The sequence below is a fragment of the Nannospalax galili genome, unplaced genomic scaffold, assembly GCF_000622305.1.
Source record: "Nannospalax galili isolate Female #2095 unplaced genomic scaffold, S.galili_v1.0 scaffold803, whole genome shotgun sequence".
Taxonomy (NCBI): Eukaryota; Metazoa; Chordata; class Mammalia; order Rodentia; family Spalacidae; genus Nannospalax; species Nannospalax galili.
Genome location: NW_008349354.1, coordinates 612,056 through 632,974, shown reverse-complemented (window position 1 = coordinate 632,974; position 20,919 = coordinate 612,056). Strand labels below are relative to the sequence as shown.

Genomic DNA, 20,919 nt, shown 5'->3' with positions numbered 1-20,919 from the left:
TCAGAGCTGCTCACATATCCACCCCAAACCTCCAAGAGCTAAACATTATAACCGAAGGCTAGATACTATGGAGAAAAGTTTAAAACACTACAGCAGCAGCAACAAAACCCATCACATCAATCCTGACTCCCATTATGTCCACTCTAGAAAGACAATTCTTTAAAACTGTGTGTGTGTGCACGCGCGCATGCACACATGCAGGAGAAAACAGGGTCCAGAAAATAGCATTGAATTCTATGGAGCTGGATTTACAGGTGGTTGTGGACCAGACAATGTGGGTTCTGGGAACTTAGCTCGGTCTTCTGTAAGAGCAGTGCATGCTTTTAAATGCTAAGCAATCTCTCCAGCCCCAGAGGAGTCGGTCTTAGGCCAATAAGAAGCATATTATTTCTGTCACCTGGTTAGGTATCAGAGTCCTGGATATAGGTCTTCTGCAAACTGTAGATACTGCTTCCTTTGTGTCCCTTTGTATAAATTCTTAATTTCAATAAAAGAGTTTATTATGACTATCTTCTTTGACTTTGAGCTAAAAGTCATGGAAGCTACAGACAACAGTGGTTTGCAGTGAAGCATGTCATGTGGGCCAGTGGAGGAGGATTGCTTGATGAGCCCTGTTTCCAAGAAGAGTTTCCACCACCCTCCCTGGCTGCTTTTAAGACTGGTAGATACTTGGGTATGAAGGTAATGCTTGCTGCTCTTCCAGAGGACCTGAGTTCAGTTCCCATCACCCACATAGTCAGGGTTGCTTAGAACCACTTATAACTCCAACTCCAATGGGTCCAGCACCTTTTTCTGGTCTCCAAGGGTACCCACTCATGTGTGGTATTCACACACATACAAATATATACATAAAGATAATAAAAACCAATCTTTTAGAAAATATTTTATTATTTTTACTTTATGTGTATGAGTGTATTGCCTGCATGTGTGTAAGTGCACCCATGTTATGTAATGCCCATGGAGGTCAGAAGAGGGCATCAGATTCCCTGGATCTGGAGCTACAGATGGTTGTTAACCATCATGTGGGTACTGGGAAGAGCACTGACTGCTCTTGTAGAGGACCTGGGTCCAATCTTTTTTTTTTTTGAAAAAGGGGATAATGAATGCAATCAAAAGGATCATGAAATTGCAACTCAATCAATCAATCAATCAATCAATAGTATATTATTTGTACAGAAACTGTGTTTTCAGACTGTTCTGAGCCCTTCCTAAATGCCAGGCAGTGTCCTGGGTACCACAGGGAATTTGGACAAGAGTGAGACATATTCTCAGCTATGACCACTTTGTCTTGACAAGAACACAGAATTCATAAATAACCTCAAGAAATGAAGGACAGATATGCTGAGCACCAGACTGTGGAGATTCAAGACAGAAGGAGTATCTATCTGATCAGGGAATCTTAGATGATTTCATGGAGAAAGTATCCTTTGAAGGGATCAAAGAACTTCACTGTTAAGGGAAAAAAAATGAATAAAGGGCCACCAGAACAGAGAAACCTATAGTTTGGGAGCTTATGGTGTTATTGATGTTTGATCCAGATTACAGGTAGTGGTGGAGGTGAAACTGAAAGATCCATTGGCCCGATCGGGGAGGCCCCTTAATACTCGCTTTGGAACTTTGTGTGCATCTTTCAAGGTCCTACTGAAGTATTAGATGGTTCGGGGCAGAGTAAGTCAGGGTGGGACATGATCTCAGTTCCATGCTTTCCTTAGTGTTCCATGCAAGAGAGCAGTTGAGAAAGACTGGCTGTGGACTTCAAATCCAAGTGGCTGGCAGAGATGTTGGATACAGACAAAATAGGAACAGGGGAGAGAGAGTTTGGGGACAAGATAGTAAATATTCCTTTGGAAACTCTGACTCTAAGGCGTGGCAAAGTTATGTCATATAACCCAAATCTACAGTTTGAATACAAATGTTGGATATATCTGACCTATTTTTTTTAAAAAACCTCATTAAAGTCAGTTGTTTCTCTTTCAAAATACCCTTCATCTTTTCTGTATCCTATTTTTAAATTTCCTGTTTTTATTTTATGAGTATGAGTGTTTTGCCTACATGTATGTAGGAGCACCACATGTGTATGATGCCCGTAGAGACCAGAAAAGGGTATCAGATTCCCTGGAACTAGTTATTGTCAGTTGTTGACTGCCATGTGGGTGCTGGGAACTGAACCTGGGTCCTCTGTGAGAGCAGCCAGTGCACTTACCTGGGCCCCTTGTCTCCTATTTTAAAAAGCCAACTCATGATATATTTTGTTTTTAAAGGATGATAAAATAGTTGTTCAGGCAAGAACATGACTTCATTTGGCAGTGTATTCTAAGAGAGATCTTTCCACTAGAAATTTAATCCCAGAAATTCTTGGTATAAACACTAGCAACTAACACCCATTCCTAATTGGTGTAGCGTGGGCCAACTAGTTTTCTCATGCACCAAAAACTCATTGAGTCAAAGAAAGTTGCTTGTAATATAGCTGACAAAGTTCATCATAAACACACGCTCTTAGAATCTTGCAGCTGTTACTTCTTGAAGTTTATGCCGCTGAGGTAGGGAGAGTCCTTCTGGTTAAGTGAACAAAGAAGGTGTTGCCAGTTTAGCTAAGTAAGTATTTGGTACTGCTGCCAAAAACTAACAGTCACAATGGAAGACCTAGAGATCCTCTTAGACATAGTGAGAGTTTAAACGGGCTTTGCAGAAAGCACCCCTTGTTAGGCACGTGCCTGTGGCATCATAGGAAGGGAAGAAGGGAAATGTTGCCAGTGAAGGCCAGGCTTCTACAGAAAAACAAGCAGAAGAGGCAGTGTGTGAGCTGTCAGATGTCATCAGAAATAATAGGATGAAAATGGAGAGTCAGATAATAAACAGGCTTATCTTGAGCTATGATATTTAACTGGAGGAATAAAATGGAATTATGAATTGAAAACTTCCTTGAGTGGGACTGTCTGGGAGCTGAGGGATCTCAGCATGAAGGGGTATGCTTACTTTATTGCCCCCCACACAGGATGTAGATCAAAACCAACAAGCTGACTCTCATCCTTACAAGAAGATGCCCCCTTGGCTGTCCCATTGTGCAAATTGATGTGTGTTAAATTCCCATGTGAAACAGTAACCCTGGGGCTAGAAAGATTAAGCAGGGGGTTTGATTCTACTTTCAGGTGTGTGTGTTTGGTGGTGGGACAGGGGAGGGGATACTTCATGTATCCCAGGGCAATGTTAAGCTACAAAGTTATAGATTTGTCTTGAATTTCTAGTGAACATCATACAACTGTTAGAAACATGGGTATAGCTAATGTTAGATTAGTAAACTATTATTGAACCTAACAAACATCTCTTGAGCAACTAGTATTGATATGATTATTCTTGTATGCAGTAACTATTTATGGAATGTACGTCCTGTGTCAGTGCGGAGTTCTGGGAGTTACCTTTGAAAGGAAACCCCACGAAGCTCCTTCGAAGGGGCTTATATTCTAACTCAGATCACTGTTGAAAACTGTAGAGATTCAAAGACAAAAATATTCCTGAATAGCGTATTGTGGTTGGGGAAATGAGATATAGCAACATTTAAAGCTAGCCCTGGGCTGTTGAGATGACTCAGCAGGTAAAGGTGTTTTCTGTGTAAGCCTGATGATCTGAGTTTCAGTCCCTGGAATTCATGTAAAGGTGAAAGAATAGAACTGGCTCCCACAGGTTGTCCTCTGACTTACTTATATACACATGCATACGTGTACACACACACACACGTGTACACACACACACTCCTAAATAAATAAATGAATAAATAAATAAATAAATGGGAATCTTAAAGTAAGATGGTACATGGACAGTGCCAGGGGACTTAGACACAAAATAACTGCCATAACAGTGTGGAGGAAGAGGAATTAGAAAAAGCTTTTAGACTACATGGGAATAATCATTGCAAGAAATTATGTCTTCCTGGGGTACAGTGTTACTGAACTGTAAAAGAAGAAAGAGAGAGAGAAAGAGAGAGAGAGGAAGAAGAGAGTTAGGAAGGGAAGAGATAGAGTGAGAAAGAAAGACAAAGGAAAAGAGGAAGGAAGGAAGAAAGGGAGATAGAGACAGGAAAGGAAGGAAGGAGGGAGGGAGGAAGGCAGGCAAGCAACAACATGAATTACCCACAGGAATATAATGTACCTATATGTTAATATCAAGTCATATATTTATTAAGAATCTGTGAACCTCTGAACACATTTGTTTCTATATATTTATTATATAGATAATATTTTAATGGTTATATCTTATCCAGTAAATTGTCTTTGCTTAACCTTGCATTTGAGAAGGGTCACGAGTAACTTCTCTTCTTCAAGGTTTAGAAATAGCACATTGCTTCCGAGGAGTGAGATTATTGAAATTCCCATGGAATTAATGACCAATGAATGAAATTGCATATCGTTGTGAGGTATGTGTTACATAAACAAACCTTTCAATTCCACTTGTTAAATACAATTAAACAGAAGCATTTACTTGTATAACGTCTTAAACATTTCTCTAATATTCATAAATGCTTTCTAACATTTTCACAAATTGTGTACATGTCCTTTGGGTTCTATAAAAAGGGATTAGGAATGAGGTCAGATGAAGGGTGACTGTCCTTAGTTCCAAGACTCTCAGGCTGCTGGAATCTCTTATTAACTTTTAGCCGTGTTTCTCTTGTCTTAGTGCCTTGCAAAGGATCAGTGACTCCATCAGAGGAGCTCAGAAACCACTGGCACAGTTGCAGTCATTATTATTTTCCTGGCCACTTCGTCCCGACACTTCATTATGAGGCTAAGATTTAGGTCTGCTAACAGCAGAGGAAGCTGTAGTGTGGTTTCTAGTACTTAGCTGAAAATGTTTCTAAAACAAAACACATTCTTTTCTTTTCTGGGCAAAACTTTTAGAAAAGAGCCCCGTTTCCTGTCATTTACAAAATAGAACTCCAAGCCCTTTGTGGTGCTTGGGCACAAATTCTAGGACAGGATATTTATCTGTGGAGAGAAGGGAGACATTCTGTTTGGGTAGCCTCCCTCAAGACCCTGTCCCATGGACATCTCACCTTGTCCCACTAAGATATTACTCTTAGGAACTTAGGCATCTCTGCTGTTCAGAGCTGATGTGGCAGTGCATGTCTGTAATCTCAGCACTTCAGAGGTAGAGAGAAGATCAGCAGTTCAAGGCCAGCCTGAGCTACATGTGACCCTGTCTCTAAACAAAACAAAGCCAAAAACTCAACCAGAAGGAGGAGTTCATCCCTCAGAAAACAGGACTAGTTCATCCCTCAGAAAACAGTGCAGTAGATCATGACATTGTCCTCCAGTTGCTCTCTTCCCAGGACCTTCTCTGCTTTCTTTGGTAGTCCCCGTTTTCATTTGGGCATCCATGTTCTTTTGGGGTTCTGATTCTGTCCAGCTCTGCTAAGATGAGTTACTGCTCATTGAATAGATCAACACATTCAAACCCCACTCCCTCCTTCTCTTCCCATAATAGTTAATATAGGTGTTGGCAGGTGTTTTAAGCAAGGAAGTTCACTATCAAGTGTTCCTATTGAGATTTCAAAAATAGTCATTTTCTCTAAGATGTGGCTAAGGAGGCACGGGGACCCAGAAACTGATGGCAGCTGTTTTGAGACCATAAGAGAGCACAATATTAGGATGGCGTTTATAACTCAGAGGGGAGCAGCAGAGGGAATCTGGCTTCACAGTCACATCATTAAGCTGTTGGGCAGATCTCTCCCTGGGGCCAGCACCAGCTCCAGGCTCCTTTAGTTTCATAAAGTAATTCATTCCCATTAATTAGAAGTCAGTCAATGTGTATTTTCTGTCACATCCTCAGTAATATTGTTTCCTAAGTATCATAATTTCCTTAAAGAATTATTGAATTCCATGGAATATTATGATCAGGTAATTTCTTCCTAAATAATTTGTGTTTCTGAAGATGCTGAGATTCATTTGTTATGGGTACATCCCAGACTGCCACAAGCCAGCACTGGTGCATTCCTTTGTCTACAGCCCTATCACCCATGAGAGAAAAGAACAGGAGAACCACAGCACCTCTCTCGCTGCCACAGATATCCACTGCCAAGGCCCCCACAGGCTTAGCTGATGTGGACTTCAGCTGACAGAAACTATTCCCCTCCCCCATGCAGTCAATGCATTCACCCACTGGTGAATACCTTTCCCCACTGTACCATCTGGAAAGCTGGAAGAGGTGACTGCTCTCTCAAAGGTACAGCTATCATTGCTAGCTCTCTCTCTCTGTGTGTCTGTCTGTCTTTCTCTGTCTGTCTCTCTGTCTCTGTCTCTGTCTCTCTCCCTATGAAAATGATGAAAAAAGTAAGAAAACATGACCCCACCCAAGAATGACAATAGTTTTCTATTGTGTTGAACGTGTACTGTCCCCCATAGGTCAGTCCACACTTGGTCCCCAGTTATGTGGAAGGTTTGGAACCTTTAGGAGGTGGAGCATCACTGGAAGAAATATATCACTGGAGGGGAGCCTTGAGGTCTTAGAGCCTGGCTCTACTTTCTATTCTCTTTGTGCTTTTTGATTGCTGATGTAATGTGATGGGCTGGCCTCATGGCCCTGCTGCCCTGCCTTCCTCCGTGACGGACTGCGTCGTCTCTGGAATTGTAAACCTAAATAATGCCTCTCTCCTTTGGGTCACTTTTGTCAGATTATTTCATCACAGCAACAGAAAGTAACCAAGAAACTTTCCAGTAGTCAACCACAAATGGACACCCACAAATTGACTGAAAAGGAATGAAAAACAGTGACTCTAAGGTAACTCATTAGATATACAGGAACACAGATAAGTGACCCAATGATGTCATTCAGATCAACCACACATGAATTAAATATGAACTTCAACAGAGAAATAAATGATAAAGAAGAAAGTAGATTGAAACCCAGAACCTGAAGAATATAATGAAATGAAATAAGATAAAACAGGGTCTCAACAACAGATTCATAAAGAAACTGAATTTCTAAAGATGTCTTTTGAAATTATCCAGTCTAATCGAAGAAAAGCAGAAATTGTCAAAGAAAGCCCATGAGATGTTGGGATACTGTTAATCAAAGGCACACACACACACACAATGCCATATGCATATATAAATCAAACATAAATACATATATAAAACATATCTATGTATCTATCATGTCTATTTTCAATGGAGGAGAGAAAAAGGAGCTTAAAGATATAATGGCTGAAAATGCCCCAAACCTTCAAAGAAACCTTCCCATTAAATTAATGAAATGAGATATCCCTAAACAAGTTCCGTCCAAAGATTTCCCCCACATACGTTATAATCAAATTGTCAAAAGTCAAAAAGAATTTTGAAGACTTGAAAGAAAAGTGATATATCACATACAAGGGAATGAATCTTCATAAGGCTATCAGCAGTTTGTCTTTTTTCCAGCGGAAATGTTGCAGACTAAGATACAAGATGATATACTGAAAATACTGGCTAATGATTTACATGGAAAAACTAGTTTTCTGAAATAGAGGTAGAAAGCATTTACCATGCAAAAACCAAGGGCATTGTTCATCACCTCTAAACATGCCCTACGGGAAATCCTAAGGGGAGTTCTTTAAGCTGAAATGAAAGAATGTTAAGAACATGAATGTATAAATTTCCTGGCAATAGTAAATTCATAACCAAATTCAGAATACTTCACTTTAATCATGCTGTATAAATAACTTTTAACTCTAGGAAAATGATTAAGCCTAGAAGATTTAAAATACCAATAGCTATAATATTTTATTAAGCAATACATACATAAAAAGAAGCATGTTTTACACCAAAAGCAAAAAAAAAAAAAAATGTGGGAGGGTACTCAAACTGTAGATATCTGCACCTGAGGATAAGTTTTACCAGGATAAAATAGACTTTTGTTACTATGTTTTCTCTAAACTTGTGTTAATATAAAACAAAACTCTATAGAAACACAAGAAACTTTAAAAAAGGACATCAAACCACACAAGATATCACATCACAGAGGAAGACATCAAGAAAAGAAAACACAAAGTTTGTAAAAGCAGTCAAAAAATTTAAATGGCAATAGTAAGTCTTATCAATAATTTAAATATAGGGTAAATTCTAATCTAAAGACAGAATAGCCAAATATATTTTTAAAAATAACCAACAACAAAACATTAAGACCTAACAATATGCCTCCACTACAGACTTCCTTTCTTTTAAAGCTATAGATGTGTTGAAAGCGGAAAAAAAAATTCTGTGAAAATGCAAAACAAAAAAGCCAAGAAGAACTATAATTCTAACAAAATATGCTTTAAAGAATTGAAAAAGAGACAAAAGTGTTATAGTCAATTCTTCAAAAGAATTTAATGTACCAAACATTGGAGCATTGAATACATAAATTAAATATTAATTGGAAGGGAAAAATAAACAGTAATACAATGATAGTGGGGGACTTTGTTATTCTTTCAACCATAGATAGATGATAAAGATAGAAAAATCAATATGGAAACATTCAACGGGAGAGAGTGAGAGAGAGAGAAGAGAGAGAGAAAAAGAAAGGAAAAGAAAAAGAGAGAAAGAAGGAAGGAAAGTATCCATAAAACAAAAAAAAGAGTTTGATACTTTTGAAAGACTCAAACAAAATCATAAATAAAAGAGGCTTTGATACCATAAGATACACAGAATCTTTCATGGTTTAATATGGACTCTATCCCACAGGCTCATATGTTAACACTTGGTCCTCAGCTAGTGGTACTATTTGGGGTTTTTTGGACACTACAGGAGGTGAGGCCTGGTTGGTAGAAGTAGGCTACAGGAGTCATGCCTTTGAAAGCTATATCCCATCCACAGTCCATTCCTTACTCTCTGCTTCCTGTCCATCAGAGGTGAACAGCTTGACCACAAACTCCTTCGCTGCTATGAAGTTCTGCCTGACTGTGGACCAGAATCCATGGAGCCAACACTGTGAGCTGAAACTCTGAAAATCTTTAGTCTAAGTAATATTTCCTGTTTGGAGTTGGTCATGTCGGGTGTTTGGTCACAGCGCTGTAAGAGGAACTAACAGTATTATAGAAGGCTATTATGAAAAATAATATGCAAACAGATTGTGTGACACAAAGGATATGGATACATTGCTTTTTTTTCTTTTTTGGTCAACAAACATATGTTTATTGTACTGTTTCTGAAGCTAAGAGGACCACTAGTAGTATTTTCCCAGCTTCATTAGCATCTTTCATATACTTTGAAAATAATCTTGGCTAGAAGACCCTCACATGTTCTTTTAACCCAGACAGCTCTATGTTCTTTGACTACTATTAAGACCTCATTAGAGAGAAAGATGGTGTTGATAAACAGTATTCAGTTAGAAAGCATGATTTCTTAACCAAGTTTGTAAGTTATTCTCTAAGGCATCTCTGCTGACAATGCTCACTGTCACAGTGGCAGAGTGGGTGGTATTGACTGACATTCACTGGGTGGGGACCTGGGCTGCTTAACATCAATGCACATGGCGAAGAATTAGTTTTCCCAAAATGCTGAGAGTGCCAAGGTTGAGCAATCCTGTTCTATAGCTTTGTAGAAGATCTCTGCTTTTTGATATTTCATTTTATAACTACCTGATGCATGTATATGAATGAGCAATGAAGAGGAAGAAAGACTTGGGGGCTAGAGCACCAATTTGGGATCTGGGACAATAATCTAGGTTAATAAGAACACTTTAACCTTGCTCAGCCTGTTTCCTCACTTCTCAATGTGTAATAAAAATGAACTTCAAAAGGGTTAAATGAACTGTCTCGAGTGCTCATTACGTATGCTGAGTTTCTCAGTAAAAGGTTTTATAGAAGCTAAAATTGTGATTATTTTTTATATTTTTTAATTGAATTTTTGTGTATTTCATACACAACATTTTAACCCTCTTTATACCCCCTTCCCCATTAGCACCCTCCCATAGACCCCCCCACTGGGCTTCATGCACTCTGTCATTTATCTTAAGACCTATCAAGTCAAGTTAGTGTCCCCAGACATCCTTCAGTACAGGTTCATCCACTGGGGTCTAGTCAGCCTAGATCAACTCTTCCTCAACCAGTAGTACCTCAGCTGCCCAATAGTTCTTTGACTAAGATTGGGACCTGTTGCCCATTTCCACAGTTCTATACTAGGTTATTTGTATGCTTGAGTTTGCATGGGTCTTATGTAGGCTGACACCATTACTGTAGATTCATAAGAACAAGGTCCCAGGAGCCTGTAAGATTCTATTTCCATATGGTCATACACCTCCTCTTCTGGCTCTTACAATCTTTTCCCACCCTCTTCCGCAGTGGTCCCTGAGCCCTGCATTCATTGCCCTTTGTTGCATGAAGGAGTTTTATTAATGAGAGTTGATGGATGCATCAATGTTCTCTCTACCCCTTGTTCCACTATGTTCCGTGAGTCTAAAATATAGAAATTCCATTGTAGATATGTCACTTAGGGTTGGGTATTTCACAGTCATATAATTTCTGTGTGACCAGGTGGGGAACTCTGTAACAGTTCCCTTCTGTTGCACAAGTTTCTTTGATGAGTGGTGACTGGCATACTTGTCTGTAAATATAGGGATCCATGTTTAGCACATAATAAGAAATTATATTTGTCTAGGGATGTGACAGCCTTGGGGTTTTCTCTAAGATCTGTGACCTCTCCAGTCATGCATATTTTGCTATGTTTACAGTACCACACATGAGTGCTCCCCCATTGAGTGGACTTTGGGTCCAATTAAGTAGCTGTTGATTACCCCCAAAATAAAATTGCTACTTCTGCCCCAATATAATTTGCTATGGCTGTCATTGTTGTAGTTATTAGGCATTAAGGCTGGGATTGGAACTTTGATTGATGTTCTACCTTAGCAGCTTGCATATGTTCTCCAAAACTATGAGAACTAGCCTTCAGGGAAGTGGTCTCCAGGTCAGCTCCAGCTCTGTCAAGTCCTGTGTCAAAAGTATGTCCTGTCTTCAGCAACAGGGTCTTACCTTCAGGTTCTGGGAGGCAATCAAGGGCTGTAGCAATAGCCTGTGTAATTTTGGGAGTCTCTTGGACTACCCTGGCCAACAACTCAAAGTGAGGTTTCTCCTGTCTGGCACTCTTTCTTGTTATATAACCTTCAGTTATACACATGGACTCAAGTAGAGATATTGTATGTGTGATTTTTTATTAGGTTATTGAAATAATAGGATTCTGTGGTTTTTTAAAAAATGCCAGCTAGGCATTATTTATCTCTCCTTTCTCCATTTCTAACCCTATGTCCTCCCTCCCCAGTTAAAGTGTTCCTGTTTTCTCCATTTCTCCCTTGATAGTACTTGTCTCCTGTGGTCCTTCCTCTCTTGAGCTCCTTCTTTCCCTTTACTCCCATAGCTTCTTCCATAACCCTCCCTCTCCCCCTCCCATTTCAATGGCAACATTTTACCCATTTCCCCCTTAGTAACATCTGTCTCTACTATTCTTCTCTTTCAGGTTCCTTCTTTCCCTTTACCTCCCTGGTTCCTTTCCATTTTCCTGGCTCCTGCAGTTATATCAGGATATATACTCACATATAAGAATTTGGTGCTAGTATCCACAAGTGAGAGAGAACATACATCCTTTGCTTTTCTGAGTCTGTGTTACTTCACTTAGTATAACAGTTTCTAGTTCCATCCATTTACCTGCAGATTTCATTATTTCATCTTTCTTTACCAGAGTGGAATTTCATTGTGTAAAGGTACCATATTTTCATTATCCACTCATCAGTTGAGGGATACTTAAGTTGCTTCCTTCTCTTAGCTATTGTGAAAAGAGCATCAACAAACATGGATGTACAAGTATCTCTTCAGTAGGATGAGACCTTTGGTTATATGCCTAGGAGTGGTATAACCAGGTCATATGGTGGTTCACTTTCAGTTTTTAAGAGTTCTCCACATAGCTTTTCATAGGGGATGCACGAGTTTGCAATCCCACTAGAAGTGAATGGGAGTTCCCCTTTTTCCACATCCTTGCCAGCATTTGGAAAAGTTTGTTCTCTTGATCTTAGCCAGTTTGATTGGGGCAAGATGAAATCTTAAGTTAGTTTTAATTTGCATTTCCCTAATTACTAATGACATTGAACACTTTTTAAGATGTTTCTTAGTCATCTTTATTTCTTCTTTTGAGAACTCCCTGTTCAGATCTTTAGTCCATCATTTAATTGTGTTGTTTTCTTGATTCTTTGGTTTTTGAGTTCTTTTTATATTCTGTATCTTAAACCTCTGCCAGATGTGTCACCGATGAAGATTTTCTCCCCCTCTGTGGGTTTTCTCTTCACTTCCTTGTTTATTTATTTGTTGTACAAAAACCTTTTAGTTTAATGAGGTCCCACTTGTTGTTGACCTTAATTCCTGAGCAACTAATGTCAGATTTAGAAAGACCTTTCCTACACCTGTATCTTGTAGGTTACTCCCAATGTTTTCTTCTATCAGTTTCAGAGTTTCAGGTTTCACATTGAGGTCTCTGATCCATTTGGAGTTGACTTTTGTGCAAGATGAAAGATAAGGGTCTAGTTTCATTCTTATACAGGTGGAGATCTAGTTTCCCAGCACCGTTTGTTGAAGATGCTGTCTTTCCTCCACTGTGCGTTCTTGGCCCCTTTGTCGAATATCAGGTGGCTGAAATTGCACGTTCAGCTCTTCAGCTATGTTCCATTGTTCTATGTGTCTGTTCCTCTGTCACTCCTATGCTGTCTTTATGACTGTAGTTCTGTAATATAGTTTGAAATCAGACATAGTAATCCCTCCAGCACTGTTCTTTGTGCTCAGGGTTTCTTTGGCTATCCGAGGTGTTTTTTGGTTCCATATGAATCTTAGGATGGTTTTTTCCTAATGTGAAGAATGTCTTGGAGATTTTGATTGGCATTGCATTGAATCTATAAATGTCTTTTGGTAGAATGGCCATTACCACAATATTAATTCTTACAATCCATGAGCATGGGAGGTCCTTCCATCTCCCGGTGTCTTCTTCAATCTCTTTCTTTAAAGATTAGAAAATTTCACTGTAGAGGTCTTTCATGTCTTCAGTCAGGTTTATTCCTAGATTTTTTTTTTTGAGGTTATTGGGAATGGGAATGTTGCCATGTGCTCTTTCTCTGATTACTTGTTATTGGTATATAAAAAGGCACTGATTTTTTGTAGATTAATTTTGTAACCTGCCACTTTGCCAAAAGTGTTAATCATTTCTAAGAGTTTTCTCCTTGTTTCTTAATGACACGTGTTTGGAGTATTTTTTTTCCCCATCCTTTCACCATAAGGTAGTGTGTATCCTTAAAGGTCAGATGAGTTTCTTACAGAAATAAAAAAGATGGATTTTATTGTTTAACCCGTTTAACAGCCTGTAGTCATTTGACTGGGGAGCTCAGGCCATTGATATTTAAAATTATTATTGAAAGATTTGTATTGGTTGCCAACACTTTAATTTCTGTTTGCATTCTTGGTCTAATTTTATTTTTCCACAATTGTGAGTATAGTCATTCCTATCAGTCCTTTGTATTACTCGAGTATTCTTTGAAGGGCTGGTGAATTCTTTTAGCCTATTTGTGTCATGAAAGATTTTTCTTTCCCCTTCAACTCTAATAGACATTTCTGTTGGGTAAAGTATTCTCAGTTGACATCTATGGTCATTTAGAACTGGGACTACTTTGGTCCAGACTCTTCTGACTTTCACAGTTTGCATTGCTAAGTCAGCTGTAATTCTGATGGGTTTTCCTTTATATGTGAGTTGTTATTTTTCTTTTGCAACTTTATTTTCCCTTTGTTCTGTAAATTTAGTGGTTTTTGCTGTGATGTGCCCTGGAGAGTTTCTTTTCGGGTCCTGTTTGGTTGGTGTTCTAAGTGCTTCTTGTATTTGTATGGGCATGTCTTTTCTTTACTTTGGGGACTTTTTCTTCTACAATCCTGTTGAAGATCTGTTCAAATACCTAAAATTTTTCTCCTTCCTTTATGCCTATAATGTGCAAATTTGGTCTTTTCATGATGTCCTCATTTCCTGCAAACTCTATTCCTATGTTATGTTTCGTTTTGTTTTTTTAATTCCTTACTATTTGCTTGAAAAGTCCAGTTCTTCAATTTTATGGTCCAATCTTATATTCTGTTTTCCATTTCATTCATTCTGCTAGTGAGGCTTTATCCTGTTGTTTCAAATTGTCTTACTGAGTTTTTAACTTCCTTCTTCATTTCAGCCCAAGTTTTCTTCAATATTTCTATCGCTTATGTGAATTCAATCAGTTTATCCCTATCTTCTTTTATTTCTTTAAGTTGTTTATGTGTTTAAATTCATTAAATTCTGGAGCTGGAGAGATGGCTCAGCAGTAACACTAACTTCTTGCAGAAGACCTGGGTTCAAATCCTAGCACCCACATGGCAGCTAACAACTGTCTGTAACTCCACACAACCAGCTAGATCTAATAGCCACATGGCAGAGACTATCCCACTGTCACACACCCTCCTCTCATGTGTATATGAGCCTCACCACACATCATCTCAATAGATTTTAAAGACGTTTCACCTTTCAAAGGCATATGACATGGGTTATATATTGTCTAAAGACATGAAGTTGGGAGGGGGGATGTTGGGAGAGATGTGGGGGAACTTGGAGGGGCTAAATAGGGAGTAGATATCATATTTCATCATATATGTGTGTGAGATTCTCAAAATTAAAGAGAAATTGTTTCCATTTATTTTAATTTTTTTTTGTGTGTGTGTGTGTGTATACACATGCAATGCAGGCACCTGCAGAGATCAGAAGAGTGTGTTGGATCCCCTGGAGCTAGGGTTCCAGGCAGCTGTGAGCCTCCTTACATAGGTACTGGGAACTGAACTCTGGTCCTTTGAGAGAGCAGCAAATGCTTGTAACCTTTGTGCCATCTCTCCAGCCCCACAAAGAATTTTTAAAGATAAATAAATAGAGAAAAATGAAAATGAAAATATAAAATAGCAAAACCTAGTAAGCACTGCCAACAGTGCTGAAGTGGAATTTTATAGCCTTAAGTGCCTACATTAAAACATTTTTAAAAATCTCAAATCAACAAACCTATTTTCAGGATTTAAGGAGCTATAAAAAGAAGAATAAACTAAACCCAAATCCAGGATAATGGAAGAAATATTTGAGATTGCAACAGAGATAGAGGATAAGAAACTAATAGAGAAAACAAAACTAAAACCAGCATCAACAAATCAGCAACCTTTAGCTAAGAAGAGATGAGAGAGAGTCAGAGAGGGACAGAAGAACAGAGGCAGAACTTCACTGAAATTGAAAGTAGAGTTGGGACATTACTTCCTTATAAGGAAGTAGAAAAGATTCTGAGTATTTCTGATAATTTTGAATGCCAAAAAATACATAACTTTAATGAGGTAGAGAAAATTATTGATCTACAACTCCATCAAAGCTGACTCATGACTCAATACAAACCACGAATAGACCTATTCAAATAGATATTAATGTGTAGTCAAGTCTCCTCTCAGGGAAAAGCACTTGACTGGTGCCTTCCCAGTGAGTACCAGTGACTATCAGAAAAGCAACTAATCCCAGCCCTTCTTGAGCTTTTCTGAAACTCAGAGTGGAGAGAGCGTTTCCTAATCCATTTGATGATGTCAGCACTACCTCACATCAAAGCCAGACAGAGACACTAGGAGACAGGCAACAAAGAAAGCAAAGTTATCAATAACTGATGTAAAAATCCCCAACAAAGTAGGAAACTATGCTCAACAGCATATCTAAAAGTTTATGGTTGGTCGGGCGTGGTAGAAAATCTTTTATCAGAATTTGGGAGGCAAAGGCAGACAGATTTCTGTGAGTTCAAGGCCAGCTTGGTCTACATAGTGAGTTCTAGGGAAGACAGGGATATAGAGTGGGACCTTGTATCAATCAATCAATCAATCAATCAATCAAAAGAAAAGAGCAAAAGACTAGGGTTTGTGATATGTCTCAGTGGGTAAAGGCACCTGCTGCCAAGACTAATGATTTGAGTTTGATCCATGATGGAGAGAAATGACTCCTGAGGGTTCTCCTCTGACCTCCACATGTATGCTATGGCATGCACATGTTCACACACACACACACACACACACACACACACACACACAGTAAAATAAATTAATGAAATGTAATAAAATGTTTTGAAGATTATGTGCCATGATTCAGGATGATTCAGCATATGAAAATCAACGAATAAAAAAACTTTCATGTGTTCGTAGAGTAGATGCAAAAAATAAAAATGTTTCTTATAGGTCAGCACCCTTTTATGATTTAAAAAAACATTCATCAATAAAGGAACAGCTGGAACTACTCCAATACTGTATTATAGGTTAGAAAGACAGACCTACTGAACCATCAGACCAATGAATAGAGAGTCCAGAAATAAACCAGTCAAATGATTTTTGGGAAGAGTGCTAAGACAATTCAATGGGGAAAAAAAGAGTCTTCTGCAAGTAGTGTTGAAAGAACTGAAAAAAAATGTGCAAAACTGGAGTTAGAGCCTTACATGACATACAAAAATTAACTTGGCTATTTGGCTGAATTTGGTGGTTTCCTGTAAATAGCTCACACATATGGGGGTTCCCTTTAGGTGGAGTAGCTATGGGATTGCCTACAGTCTGGAAAGAACATCTCCAGGGCCTGTACCCCCAACAGGAGCCATTTTGAATCTTTTCAAAGGTGTAGAAATAACATCTCAAATCAAGGTGGCCTGGTGTTCTGCAGGCCTTTGCTTTCGCGGCTCCTTTTTTAATCTCTAAATATTTCTTATTCCCTTCTATTTTTCCTCCTTTTCCAACTTACTCTTTTTCTAAGACTTATTTGTGTGTGTATGTATGTGTGTGTGTGTGTGTGTGTGTGTGTGTGTTTGAGCATGTGCATATGTGTACATGTGTGCAGGTACCTGTGGAGGCTGAAAGAGGGAGGCAGATCCCCTGTAGCTGGAGTTACTGGCTGTTGTGAACCACTTGATGTGGGTGCTGGGAACCTAATTCCAATTCTGTGCAAGAGCAGCCAACACTCTTGACTTTTGAGCCATCTCCCCAGCCCCATCTCAAATTTAGTTATCTTGTTTTATTTTTGTAATTTATCATAAAGCATCTACCTCGTTTTCTACCTGTTTATGCTTCCTGTTAGCCAATCAAACTTTGGTGCCCCAGCCATCGTGTTTCAGCGTTCACTCGGCTGTTCTTTGTAATTGGGATACTGAGCGCTAAAATGAAAAGGTTTGATAAACTCACATCTCCAAGCGTGCATTCTACCTTTCTCTTCACCCGGTTCCTCTATATTATCAATTCTCACAACATAGTCTCAGAATACCAGCAGCAATATACCTGGAAATCTGCAAGAGATGCAGATTCCTGGGCTCCATCCCAGACCTCCTGAGTCAGAAACTCAGGGTATGAGGCCCAAGTATCTGTGCTCTTCCAAGGCCCCCAAAGGCTTCTGATAGACCACAAAGTTTGAGAACCATTGAGTCCAGTTTATTTTGCCTCTTGCTGCCCAATTGATTTTTATCTTCCTAAAAGATTTCCTGGGGCTGGAGAGATGGCTCAGCAGTGAAGAGAACTGACTGTTCTTGCAGAAGACCCAAGTTTGGATCCCAGCACCCACATGGCAGCTGACAATCGTCTACAACTCTGTTTCCAGTGAATCTGACGCCCTCTTCTGTCCTCCACAGGCACTGTGTGACACAGGTGCACTTACACACATGCACACAAAACACCCAGACACATACAAATAAATAAATAAATAAATAAATAAATAAATAAATAAATAAATAAATAAAACAAAAAAGATTTCTTAGGAGGATGAGGTTGTGGGAAAAGAACATTTCCCCTTGATCTGGCATAGCCTTGCTTGAATGCATGATGCCTACGAAACTATGCCTGTCTGCCGCCTTCTCTGAATTCCGGGGCATGCACATTCTATTTTCATAAGCTGCAGCTGACAGAGGCTAGGACTACACTGCAGAGCTCCTGCCCCTGGCAACGCGACAGTTTTCCAGCCCATGCTGGCATTGCCTGTGATGACTTCGAGGAGGGAAAAAAAGATTTTTTTTCCCTTGGAAAGTTAGAGGGAAGCCAGGTGTGTGTGTGTGTTGGGCGGGGGGGGGGGGGCTTTCCTGTAATCCTAGCATTCAGTAGGCCAAAGCGGGAGGATCAGGTGTACATTTGAGGATAGCCTGGGTGACATATTGAGTTCTAGCACCACTAGGCAGGGCTTGAGACCCTGACTTAAGAACTCAACAGCAGCAGCAATAACAAAAACAACACAACAATAAATCTATCTTAAAATCAAAATATCTGAAATGGAAATTATTGATTTCACCCAGTTTTAGTACTTCTTAAGCACTCAGTTTCTTTAACATATATTACTACTCTCCTAGACATCGAGGTTTGGGGGTTATCCTTTAACTTCCTATTTCTGGCCTTTATCCTATGGAGCTAAGTTCTGATCACCTCAGTATCTAGTGATGGTTTACTGTCTTCTAGTCTGTCCCCCCTCATGGCCTTCTTTCATCCATGTCTACTCAGTATACACTGATGAATTTCCGTAAAATAAATCTGCGAATGTCACTCTCTGGTTAGGAGTCTTTACCATTGCCTGCCAGTCAGAGCCCTTAGCCCAGGACTCCTGGTTCCCCATAATCTTACTCCAGATGTACCTTTGTAACCCCTGGGTGTCCCTCCCTCAAGGGCCTCCCTGATGTCCCTGAGACCTCCCTATCCTTCCCGGCTCTTGTTGTGGTGATTCTGAGATGCCCTTACTCATCACATCTGTTTTTTCCTCAAGGTCTAGGCCAAGTTTCACTGTCACAGATACCCAGATCAGTGCTCTCTCCGGACTCCACAATTCTGCAGGCTCTTTGTTCCCACTTATACCTCATAGCCTTCCCTTAGATTGTTACCTTTCTGCCTCTCTCTGTTCGGTCTTGGCAGTGGGTTTGGTGGGGCCTCATATTCTTGAAGCCTCCGTAGTCCTGATAAAACAAGTGTTCCTGGGTAGAGAAATCTGCAGGTGCTAAGTGTTGAAGGAATTCAGCGTGTTTATGTTTTAGCGAATGTTCTTTCTAGATGTGCATTGTTGTTCTTGTAAGCATAAAAAATAAATCTGTTATAAAATAATATGCCTCATTATTTTCACCGTTTTGACATTAGAACTATTAAGGAAGCATTCTTTTTTTTTTAATCAGCTATTTATGCTGCCATGTTTATTTAGCTCTAATAAGGGGATAGATAGATTGCTGGGCTTTGTTGATGGGGCAAGATGGATAAGTAAGCTTCCAACCCTGTAGAGTGGTGCTGTAATAGGGAAAAAGGTAAAGATGCTGGAATTGGTTTGGAGAAGTTGAGGGGTTTGGAATGACATGTGCTGATTTTGAGATACCACATGACTCTGATTGGGAGACAACTAGTAGTCAGTGTACCAACTATGAATGAGACCTGTCGCCAGGGCCCCAGACTCACAAAACAAATTGCCTAGTGAGCTTTCTTCTATGACATTTTATTTTTCATGCATTTTTTTGATGTGTGTGTTTTCATTTGTATGTGAATATAGGTGTACATGCACATATGTGGATATGTATATGGACAACCTAGGATATCATCCTCATGAATACTGTTAACCTCCTTTGAGACAAGGTCTCTCATTGACCCAGAGCTCATGGATTAGGTTAGGTTGCCTGGATAGCTAGTGAGCCCCAGGGATCTTCCTGTCTCTGCCTCCCTAGCTCTTGGGTTATAAGTATGCATACCATGTATGTAGAGACTCAGGTCTGCTGGTGGATGGACGGAATGAGTGAAGGCAAAGGACCCAACCCTCAGGTGGAGAAGAGTAAGTTTAATTCTTTAGCAATGCTTTTTTATATTTTCAAAACTACAGTTACAAACTTGGTGTTTGTGCCAGAATACGTGAAAGATTAGTTTCACAAAGAACAAAACACATTCTATAGGTTTATATTTAATCAGTAGGCAACAAAGAGTATATTAGTTTCTTACATGATCTTTTGATTTTAACAATATCCAGGAAGGCTAGTCAGCCGGTGATTATGTTTAACACTAAACAATCATCCTATGTTTCGCAGTACCATGACTTAGACTTATGATGTTTTTCTCTGATCTATGATTAAGGCAGTGTTCCGCTGAGCCCAACATTCTTGTTTTCAAGAAATGTCTGGACCTTGTCCCTGATCATTCTTAACCTCTTCCTTGCTGTTCTCCTTCATGGGGTTATAAGTGCGCACCACCATGGTTGGCTTTTTATTTTTTATTTATTTATTTATTTATTTTATTTATTTTTATTTATTTATTTATTTATTTTTAAATATTTTATTTATTATTTTTATTTTACTTGTATGAGTGTATTGCCTGCACGTACGTGAGTGTTCCCATGTCGCCCAATGCGGAGGAGGTCAGAAGAGGGCTTCGGATTCCCCTGGAACTGGAGTTAAGGATGTTTTGTAGCCACGGTATGGATGCTGGGAATCGAACCCAGGTCCTCTGCAAGAGCAGCCAGTGCTCTTAACCGCTGAGCCATCGACTCACTGAAGGGGTACTCCAATTGCCTCACCTGGGTCCCTGTTCAGCATGGAAGAAGCCAGAGCAGTTTGCATCCAATTCCCTATTGGAAATTTGGGTAACCTTTTCCTTCAGAGGATGGTGTGATAAGAATAGAAGGTAGGAATTCACTAGGCAATTAGGGTAAAAAAGATCCCAAAGAAAAGTAGCCAGTTTCTTGGCTAAAACAATGACCTTGGGCCTCTTAGCAACCTGCTCTGTTCCAAAGGCCAAAAATGTCAAAAATATTTGGGAGCTTTTATCTAATCCTTAAAAGATTTTAGGGCTCTCTCTTCAGACAGGGGAATGTTAGAGTAGCCAAAAGCCCCATGAAAATAAATAAATCAAAGAAGAAGAAAGAGTACATGAAATTATCAGAAAAA

The 20,919-nt window shown here is 39.4% G+C and overlaps 1 protein-coding gene across 4 annotated transcripts in view; it reads left to right on the top strand.

Moving 5' to 3' along the window:
- LOC103744879 (24-hydroxycholesterol 7-alpha-hydroxylase) overlaps window positions 1-20,919 on the top strand; it is a 119,379-nt gene that overhangs the window by 78,418 nt on the left and 20,042 nt on the right. The window contains exons 11-13 of one of the 4 annotated variants that reach the window (XR_003851663.1): window positions 4,320-4,411; window positions 6,665-6,771; window positions 8,856-8,936. The exons of 1 other annotated variant lie outside the window; for it this stretch is intronic. Coding sequence is in view for 1 of the 3 variants with exons in the window: in XM_029570220.1 (XP_029426080.1) it covers window positions 4,320-4,392 (73 nt within the window). In the remaining 2 variants the exon portion in view is untranslated. Of the gene's footprint in view, window positions 1-4,319; window positions 4,655-6,664; window positions 6,772-8,855; window positions 8,937-20,919 lie in introns of those variants that run through there. 2 more of the 4 variants (XR_003851664.1, XM_029570220.1) reach the window with 2 other exon arrangements.